We start from the raw sequence: 10,603 nt of genomic DNA, 5'->3' as shown, positions 1-10,603 counted from the left end.
CTGGTCACATTAATGGGCTTGCCATGCTTGTAGAGATTTTTCGTGATAATTATGAGTTTAAACTGACACTTCTAACATCCTTTATATAATGAACATATTGGGCCCACTTTTGGTATCTGAATCTGTTTGATAGACATTTACAATGACCACATCATGAATTTTGGTTTTGTTATATTGCTTAAAATTTGTTCACATATAGTCTAGAAGAGTACAGTGAACACTATATAGTCTGATGCTTTATATAATAATCATTTATGTCTGCTCCATAATTTTTTCCCATAAAGTTTGGAATGAGTCATGACAAACAAAACTTACGGCTACTGTGTTATTTATTTTTAAAGGAAAGTGCAAGAGAAGAAGTTCCTGTGAAGACCATCAGGGCTACTAATGTGAAACTTAGCCCTGTCTATTTTCATGAGACAAATGCCAGTAAAGATGATTTTGATGTCATGGACCCTTTGAAGCTTGAGTCCAGGTCTCTCCATCAAAATAAGCATTTGGCATCTGATTCAAAAACAGTTTTACCTATAGATAGATGTTTAGATGCTGAGATTCCTAAAGTGTCCGTTCAAAAATATATGGACATAGCATCTTTGAAGCCTGTTAGTGACAATGAAATTAATTCCACTGATGCTCTTCGGTCACCAACAAGTGAAAGGCAGACACTTGAATGTTACAAGTCCACTGAAAAGAGTAAAGAGCGTAAGTGGGGTTGTTTTCTTTGAATTTTTATTTAAATTCTAGTTAGTTAACATATAGTATAGTAAGAAGACTTTAAAACCATAAAAGTAAAGAAATGTATAAAATGTTTATACAATAGAGTATATTTTCAAGGGGAACTTGCCTGATGTTTCATATTAAAATAAGTGTTTATGGATTAAAAATTGTATCTTTCAGATCTAGTGGAAATGTACTATTTTAAGTCTTAGTTTTCTTTTCCTTTTCCCTTCATTCTCCATTATAGATTTCTACTGGGGTTTAAGGCCAACTTTTCCACCATTAGAGAACTTTTGTAGGAATGGATTCTTTTTTCTAACTAGTTTTGGGCAGATTCCAGTGCTGTTGATATCTAAGAGAAGTCAACTAAGTAAAATTATTTGAGAATATTGTGTCATTTTGTTTCATATGTCATTGGATATTTTTGGACTTTTTTAGAAACAGATCTGCCACAGAGTGTTGTCTATCAAAATGAAGAGGGCAGATGGGTCACTGACCTTGCATATTACACATCTTTTAATGAGGAAGAAGTTTTAAATATGTCCCTGACTGATGAGATGAATGAAGACTTCAGATCTGGTTGTAAGTCTATTGATAACCACTTTATTGTCTCATTTTCATTGTTTTTGATGGTGTTCTGAGATTGAACCTTGAGCAATATGAGGATTAAGGGGCACCAACTCCTTGCATCGATGAAAATCTGTGTATAACTTTTGACTTTCCAAAATCTTAACTACCAACAGCCTACTGGTTACCAGAAGCCTTAAGTGATAACATTGTCTATTAACATATCTTTTGTGTGTGTCATGTATTATATACTGTATTCTTACAATAAGATAAGCTAGAGGAAGAAAATGTTAATAAGAAAATCATAAGGGGCCACCTGGGTGGCTCAGTCAGTTGATCGTCCAACTTCTCCTCAGGTCATGATCTAGCAGTTCATGAGTTCGAGCCCTGTAATGGGCTCGCTGCTGTCAGCCTGTCAGCTATAGCCTGCTTTGGATTCTCCTTTCCCCTGTCTGTCCCTCCCCAACTTGCACGATCTCAAAAATAAATCAACGTTTTAAAAAGGTATTAAAAAAAAAGAAAAGCATAAGGAAAACACATTTATAGCACTGTGCTTTCTATATTGAAAAAAAAATCTGCGTGTAAGTGGACCCATGTAATTCAAACCTGTGTTGTTCAATGGTCAACTGTAATACTCATTGCGCTTTTCAGGTGATTTCATAGGCTTGAGTTAGTCAATGCTAATCATTGCAGAATGAGCTGACCTTTTCCTTAAGCAAGGACAGTGAGTCGAACTATCATTCTTTTACATCAGTTTAGAACCTTCATATGGCAGAGTTGGAAAGGACCTTAGGCTTTACATTCTTACTTTTTTTCATTAAAGATTTTAAGTAATCTTTATAACCCAACATGGGGCTCAAACTTACAACTCCCAGATCAAGAGTCACATGCTCTACCAAGTGAGTCAGCTAGGCACCCCAGTTTACATTCTTACTTATTTTTATTTTTAACTTTATTTACTTTGAGAGAGGGAGGGAGATAGAGAATCCCAAGCAGGTTCCACGTTGTCAGCACAGAGCCCGACATGGGGTTTGAACTCATAAACTGTGAGATCATGACCTGAGATGAAATTGAGAGTCAGATGCTTAACTGACCGAGCCACCTAGGCACCTCTGCATTCTCACTTTTAAAATCCTGTCTTGAACAAAAGAAATATTTCGATAAATGAACAGTTACAAAATCAACCCATTTTGAAGTAAAACCTAAGAAATGTAGAAATGATGGGAGAAGGGTGACAGGAAAGATAAATCTCAAAGGATGAGAGCATTAGGAATATCAGCTAGGTTTCTTGGTGCGCAGAATCTCTGACCATGCAAGGAAAACCCGAGTTAGGTCTGCAGAACACTTGGCATTTTGAGCCTTAGGTCTGTGGAGATGCTGTGCCACTGAGGCCTCCATTGCCTGAGCACCTCTAAACTTGCCATGAAGAAAGGCATTCATTGGCCTGTCAAGCCTAGTCTTATTTATTTATTTATTTATTTATTATTTATTTATTTATGTTTTAGAGTGTGCATGCATGAGTGGGGGAGAAGGGCAGAGGGAAAGTGAGAGAGAATCCCAAACAGGCTCCACGCTCAGATGTGGAGCCTTATGTGGTGGCTTGATCCGCATCCCTGGGATCATGACATAAGCCAAAATCAAGAGTTGGACACTCAACCAGTTGAGCCACCTAGGCTCCCCAAGCCTGGTCTTATATTTAATAGGCTCAGAATATGCCACAGGAAGAAGTTATTCTCAACTACTGCTTGTACTAAGCTCCTCCTAAATATCTAATGATGGGGACAGTAGAGATAAGGCATTTTTCCAGCCTTTAAGCAATTGTCCATCAGCTAAGAGGGATAAGACAAGAGTGTAAAACAACAATCCGCATCATAAGAAATACAAACCAAATGGTTTTGGAGTTTGGAGCAGGAAAACCTTTTGCGTGAGTGGGTGACAGAGATTTCATATGGGAGGTGGCTTTTGAGGTAAGAGTTTGAAGAGATAGATATTTGATCCCATGAGAAATTCCAAATGGCTAGAAAACCCAATGAAAGACGATGAAATGAGGAAGTCTGGGTGTGTTTTGAGAATGGTAGACAGTCCAGTGTAGCTAGCATTTATGACGAGATATAGGAAGAGGAGAGTAATAAAGGTGTAGAGGTGAAGCTGGAAAGGTATAAAGTAGGGCCAGGGAGTGGGTCAAGCTTTGACTACCAAGTCAAAGTTGAGACTTGTGTGGCAAGCAGTAGGTAGCCATTGAAGACTTGATTGTCCAATTTCCTCTATGAGTCATCTTCTGGTACTGATAGACAGTTGAGTGGGAGATTCCTTAGGAAGTTATAGAAATCTAGGTGTCACAGTCAGAGTGAAAAGCAAGTAGCTAGTGAAAGCAATAAAATGATTAGGATTTGGTGACTGGATTTCAGGAGATAGTAGGAAGGCAAGAAAAGATTGAGGTTTGTGGTGTGAGTTATTTGGGGAAATGGCATTACCATGAACTGAGATGGGAAAATCCAATGAGATTGTAGAATTTTGGACAATTGTGGTTTGAGGTGGGGATATTTGGTAGTTGGAAGTGTGAGTCAGGAATTGGAAGTTAAGTTACAGCTAAAGCTTTCTCAACGACATCTTGATATAGAAAGAACAACGGGGTACAGACTGGATGGTGGATAGTTGTACAGTGTAGGTAGAGCCTAGTGCAGGGCTAGAACTCATGAACTATGAGATCAGGACCTGACCTGAAATCAAGAGTTGGACACTTAACTGACTGAGCCACCAAGGCACCCCTAAAATAAATTCTTTAATTCCAAAACATAGAAAAGCATGTAAAATACTGTGATATTTGTGTCACTTAAAAAGTGAGTGGTCATGGAATTCTCATGCAACTAGTGGGAATGTAAAGTGATAGACCCATTTCAGAAACTTGTCTAGCAGGAGCTTTTGGAGGTGAACTTCATGAACTTCATATTTGAGGACCCAGTAATTCAACGCCAGAGTTATATATACATTGTATAGGTATTTGGTTCATCAAAAGATCTACACTGAAATATTCATTGTAGCACTATATGGTTATCTCCAAATTAGAAACTCCTAATTCTAATTATGATAGAATGTATTGTGTTTATTCATACATTGGAATTCTGTGTAGCAGTGGGAATAAGTGATGTGTAGCCACTTGCAGCAATGTGGATAAATTTCATAAGTATGTAGGATGAAATAAGACGGACTAAGAATACATGCTATGTAATATATCTATTTGAATATATATATATATTTTAAATGTTTTATTTATTTTTGATACAGAGAGAGACAGAGAATGAGAGGGGGAGGGGCAGAGAGAGAAGGAGACACAGAACCGGAAGCAGGCTCCAGGCTCTGAGCTAGCTGTCAGCACAGAGCCTGACGCGGGGCTCGAACCCACAAATATGAGTTCTGACCTGAGCTGAAGTCGGAGGCTTAACCGACTGAGCCACCCAGGCGCCCCAGTTTGTATATATTTTAAATGTACCCTGCCCTGTGGAGTAAGGATAGTGGTTACCTTTGGATGGGCATGTAGTGATGGGAAGGAAGCTCAAGGGGCCTTTTGGAAGTGGTAGTGGAGTTCTCTTTCTTTGTCTGGGGTACTGATCTGGCTACACAATTGTGTTTATTGAGTTGTACGCTTATATACTTTTCATATATGTATTATGATTTGGTGTGGACAGTTTTTAAAAATTAGTGATCAAACTGAGAAAAAATATTTGCCATTTATGTTACAGATTAAGGGCCCATTTTCCTAACATATAAATAGTTCTAACAAACAATAAGAAAAAGACTAGCTACTCAATATAGAAGTGGGCAAATGTTGTAAACAGAAAATCTATAGAAAAGAAAATGAAAATGGTTGTTAAATACTCCAACAAAGTTCATGAGACTTATTTATGGAAAGAAATGCAGAGTAAAACCACTCTGTGATACTATTTTTCAGTTATTTCATTGGCAGTGATCCAGAAGTTTGGTAATATAACAATGTTGGCAAGAGTGTGAAGGAAACAGGTGTTATAGTACTTTAATAGCCACAGCATCTAGGTAGAGCAGTATCACAGCATCTAACAAAGTTACAAATGTACATACCAGGCAGTTCTTCTGGAAACTTACTCTTTAGATGCACTTGCACAAATGGCATGTACTGTGTGTGCATGGTTATACTTTGTATATTGTTTATAATAACAAAAGGCTGGAAGCAATGGGATGTACAAAACAGGACTGATTAAATAAGGGACATCCATACAAGGAAATACACTGTGGTCATTAAAAAATAGAAAAGGGCTCTTTAGGTGCTAATATGGAATAATCACTAAAATAAATTCTTTATTTTTTTAAGTTTATTTATTTTTGAAGGAGCAAGCACGCACAGGGGGTGCAGAGAGAGAGGGGCAGATAGAGAGAGTCCCATGCAGGCTTTACACTGTCAGCATGGAGCCCAGTGTGGGGCTAGAACTCACAAACTATGAGATCATGACCTGAGCCAAAATCAAAATTAGGGCGCTTACCTGACTGAGCCACCCAGGTACCCCTAAAGTAAATGCTTTAATTCCAAGACATAGAAAAGCATATAAAATACTCTGACATTTATCTAAAAAGGTGGAAAAGGGGAGGGCACATATACTTGTAAATCTATATAGTGGAAAGATTTTTTTGAAAAGGAAGAGAAAGAAAGAAACATTGCAGGAATCCCTAGCTACTTGAACTCAAAAGGCAAATAGATTCAAATCAGGATTTCAGGAGCATTTTCTATATTGGTTGCTTCTGGAGGTGCGGGATGTGGGGTCAGGGATGAGGGCGAGACTTTTCAGTGTTGTATTCCCTTTTATATCTTCGGTTAACTTCTGACAACTCTTTGTTGAGACATAATGTACATATGTATACCTTTGCATTTTGAACTGTGTGGGTGCATTACTATTAAAGAAAACTAAAATAAAGATGTTTAATGAAGCTATCCTTGTGGTTAGGGAATAAATAGTAATGAGCAGGCTGGAAAGGATGAATAGCACGGATGGTAAAGAAATAGAGAAAATGATTATGGAAAACTATGGAAAAACGTTTTATGGAAGGACAGAAAGGATGAACTAGGTCAAAGGAAATCAGGGTCAGGGGAGCTGAATGCAGTGGAAGCATTTTTATAGGAAAGAGGAAGGGAATTTTGAAAATGTAAGCGCAGATAATTCAGAGGAAGAAGGTTGGACCAAGGTGTCATTTCATAATGTCAGAGTCATTTGAAATGAAAATTTATCTACTTAACAAACTTTATTTAGGAAATGTACTTAAGAGATATGACTCCCTCTGCCCCATTTTTGCCTTGCCCCTCTCTGACAGCACTCTGCATCTGAGTCACTACGTCACTTCACCTTATGGCCTAGGATTTAAATATGGCTGAGAGCCTGGGGTATATGTGCTGCTTCAAATTTTAGCAACTAATGTATTCAGGAGATGTTTGAAAGGACTTTTTTAGATTTGGCAAAGAATTGGGCATAGAGTCTTATAAAAAATGAAGTTTTTTCATAATTGCTGACTGATTTGTGATGAACATCAAGGTAACAGTATTGCTGTAGATTTTTGTTTAATTGAAGAATCTTTAAAGTACAGGGGAAAAGTAGTTAGAGGTATGATAAAGAGCTTTTGGAACTATTTACATAATGATTTAAAAACATTCAATATTTAACTCATTGAAGTAAATTGTTTTTTCTGGGTTACCTTCATTAGGCCTGATTTCCTATTTTCCCCTCCCTTGGCTATTCCGTTTGGTTGGTTGATACTTTTATGTTTTAAGGCAATATATTTTTTTTTTATGGCTTAAGACAACAGAAATTTATTCTCTCACAGTTTGGGGAGGTGGAAGTTCAAAATCAAAATTTTGGTAGGGTGATGCTCCAGCTGAGACTCTGGTAGAATCAATCCTTCCTTGCCTCTTCCAGCTTTTGGTGATCCTTCCTTGATGTTCCCTGGCTTCCAGCCGTATCTGTCCAAACTCTGTCTCCCTTGTCACATGGTGTTCTTGCTGTGTCTGTCCTCACATGACATTTTCCTCTTCTATAAGATCAGTCATATTGGATAAGGGCACACGCCAATGACTTCCTATTTCTTTTTTTTTTTTTTAATTAAAAAAATTTTTTTTTAATTTTTTAAAAAAATAGTTTATTGTCAAATTGGTTTCCATATAACACCCAGTGCTCTTCCCCACAGGTTAAGGCAATGGTTTTTAACTTACTTTGAGTCATGGGCCCTACAGAGAATCTTCATAGAAAAAATTTTATGTGAAAGATTATATTTTTCATGTGATTTTGAGGTTTCATGGTTCTCTTCATACCCATTCATAGACCAACAGGTTAAGATTGTGTTTATATAAGAAATGATGGGCTCACAAGGTAAAGGACGAGCACTGTCCTAACAAGTAAGGATCTGAGCTCTCTCTGGTGTTCTGTTTTTCCTGACTGGAAATAGTCTCCTGTTTCTATTCTCATTTGGTCTCTCAAGATATTAATGTTGAACTGTCAGGTTTCCAAAAGGGCAGTTTGGATCTGATTAGCTCCTGACGGATAATGAGCGAGGGGGACATCTGTCTCGTTTGGGCCATGGTGCACTGTCTCTTCTGGATTATGTGCACCCTTCCCATTTCAGTCATCCTCCTGAAGGGCCAGGCAGAGGCCCAGACCGGGCAGCAGGCAGGCAGAGAGCCTGCAGACTTTCTGCTTGGTCAGCATGTTTAAAAATCCTTTCGATTCTAATGCCTTGAGGAGGATCATGTGCTTTCTGGTTCGCCACTGTCCCACTCTCCCTGTTGTGTTGTGCCTGGTCCTCTTTGCTCATCCACCTCTGGCCTCTGAGGCGTTTTAGTTTGTGGCTTTGGCTTAAAGATTGAAGGTGTCCAGGCCCATTCATTCCTAAGGTGTCCTGAGTTGCTCAGTAGGAACTTTGAGGGTACATGTTGTGTGACCACTTCTTTGTGTCTGTTCAGGCTGTGGAGTTTGCTGGGATGCGGGATTTTCCAGTCTAAAACTGAGACACTCCCGGGCAAATGGGTGGTTGGGCACCCCAGCCAACCTCTTCACAATCAATTTACAGAGAGGCTTGTTGTCGTGATGCGTCCAGATAAAGTTTCATGGGTATTCATTGGCTTAAATCAGATGTGCCAAAATCTTCAAAGACTAAAGTTAATGTGAATCTAATACAAATAAAAAGCTTATATTGTCAAGCCTTTTTAGTTAAGTTAGGGCAAGTTAATAATTCATAAAAACATCAACAGTAGACTGTTCATTACCAAAACTTTGAGAATCACAGACTTATGTACTTAATACAGATGCATCAGTTGCATGATGGGAAAGCTTTCATATACTTTTTTCCATCTTATTTCATATTCCTAACTAGCTAAGTTTTATTTATCTGCTATTATTTAATTAGATATTAGTATAATTTAATTATGTAAACTAATTCTCTTTTAAGCTGAAGCATTGGATTTGATTGCACAAGATGAAGAGGAATTTAATAAAGCGCATCAATTTATGCAGGTTTGTATTTTATTGGCATTAACCAAAGTTTAAAATATACCTGTATTCTTTCTGGATAGATACATAGTTTTATAGAATTATTTCTTACTTTCTCGTGGTTAGACAATTTCTGCTTTTTCCTTCATACCTTCAATGATCAATTGAAAAATAACTGGCATGCTAAAGTAATATTTAACTCACTTAACATCGCCTTAATAGACTTCAAAGGTCTTTCCATAGTTTTTAACCATGTTTCAAAATGAAGTGATGCTGTATAAGGAAACTAAACTACTTTATTTATTAACTGCTTGAGCTTGAGGTTTGTCCAAATTTTTAAAAATTAAAATGCTTAACTTCTCTAGGTAAACTTTTTAAATTTATTTTCGCATATTAGAAAAACAGAAGCCTTTCTGGGGAAATAAAATGAAACAACAACTTTCTCCCTAGGAAGAAAATATAGATGGCCAGAGCACTTCAGCTGCTCTAGGGGATACGTCTTGGAGAACTTCAGTTAATTACAGTTTGTTGAGGAAATCACTTAGCACATCAGATTTGGACAAAGATGATGCCTGTTATTTACGCCTGTCTTTAGGAGAGTTCTTTGCTCAAAGATCTGAAGCTCTTGGTTGCCTTGGTGGCGGTTACAATGTGAAAAGAGTAAGTATGATATGAGCTACACCAGCCCTTGCGTTTGGAATGTTACAATGGTGTTAGCTACAGCATAGTATCTTTATAGCAGGGACAGAATAGGGGCATGATAGGATTGTGGTAGACAGCTTAGGTTGTATAGTCGGTCGAACTCCGACTCTGGTCCTAGTTCTGCCTTTTAACTAATTCTGTGACATGGAACAATTTATTTAACTTCTCTGTGTCTTAATTGTCCAGTTTTTAAAATGCAGTGCTATTTTATAGGGTTTAAGAATTAAATGTGATGGGACACACAAAGCAATTAGCATCAAGACTAACTTGCAGTAAGTATTCAATACCGGGTAGTTGATACTGCTATGTTACATCCTTGGTTGAGGGGAGGAATTCGAAGATTGATTTTTTTTAACCTCTTATCTGAAAACATGTTTTGAAATATAGGAATGTTTTGGTTTAATAAGTGACAATACATGTAAAAATTTGAAAATACTACAGTGGTAATTTTCTGTGAAGCATGGCGAGGAGAAGAAGTTGCTGTAGCTGTGGTGGTCAGGGGGGCCTCTGAGGAGATGTCATTGAGCTGGGACCTAAATGATGGGAAGGAGACAGCTGCCAAAAGATAGGGAGGTGGAGTGTTCCCAGCAAAGGGAGACCCTCTATGTGAAGAATTGGCAACAGGAACTAGAGTGGCCTGTGGAGGAACAGAAAGCAGACCAGTGGAGCTAATGTGAATGGGGGGAGAGTAGGATGGTTTAATGGTAGAATACTAGGGCCGGATCTTGTGGGGTCCTTATAGGACGTGGGTTCATCTGAAACGAATTGGCAAGAAGTGCTTAGAAGCAGGGAGCAACTTTATCATGGTGTGGGCCCCGTCTCCAGGTGTGAAATGAGGCTATCGTATGTGGAGCGTGGGTGGAGAAGAGGGTCAGTGAACCAAAAGGTGGAGTAGAAGCAGGCAGAGGCTTAGTTAGCACATGGGAAGAAATACGGCGAAGGCCAGGGTCTAGAATGATGGTAGGCACACAGAAAAAAAATAAAGGATTCAAGATTTCTTCTGGAAGTAGAGTCCAAGGCTTGATAAATTCCATGTAGGGAGTTAGGTTATTGGAAGGAATGGTTATTAAAACTGGGTTTCACTAACAGTATAATTTGAAATAATAGTTATGGCA

At 38.1% G+C, this 10,603-nt stretch overlaps 1 protein-coding gene across 6 annotated transcripts in view; it reads left to right on the top strand.

The window, feature by feature from the left end:
- Nucleotides 1-10,603, top strand: part of CEP192 (centrosomal protein 192) — a 128,461-nt gene that overhangs the window by 42,507 nt on the left and 75,351 nt on the right. For all 6 annotated transcript variants that reach the window (XR_003902329.1, XM_029921290.1, XM_029921288.1 and 3 more), the window contains 4 exons: nucleotides 342-702; nucleotides 1,156-1,299; nucleotides 8,746-8,810; nucleotides 9,237-9,446. Coding sequence is in view for 5 of the 6 variants with exons in the window: in XM_029921290.1 (XP_029777150.1) it covers nucleotides 342-702; nucleotides 1,156-1,299; nucleotides 8,746-8,810; nucleotides 9,237-9,446 (780 nt within the window). In the remaining variant the exon portion in view is untranslated. The remainder of the gene's footprint in view (nucleotides 1-341; nucleotides 703-1,155; nucleotides 1,300-8,745; nucleotides 8,811-9,236; nucleotides 9,447-10,603) is intronic.

This window comes from Suricata suricatta, chromosome 14 (genome assembly GCF_006229205.1).
Source record: "Suricata suricatta isolate VVHF042 chromosome 14, meerkat_22Aug2017_6uvM2_HiC, whole genome shotgun sequence".
NCBI lineage: Eukaryota > Metazoa > Chordata > Mammalia > Carnivora > Herpestidae > Suricata > Suricata suricatta.
Note: the sequence above shows the minus strand (reverse complement) of the source record. Positions and strands in the feature narration are given on the sequence as shown.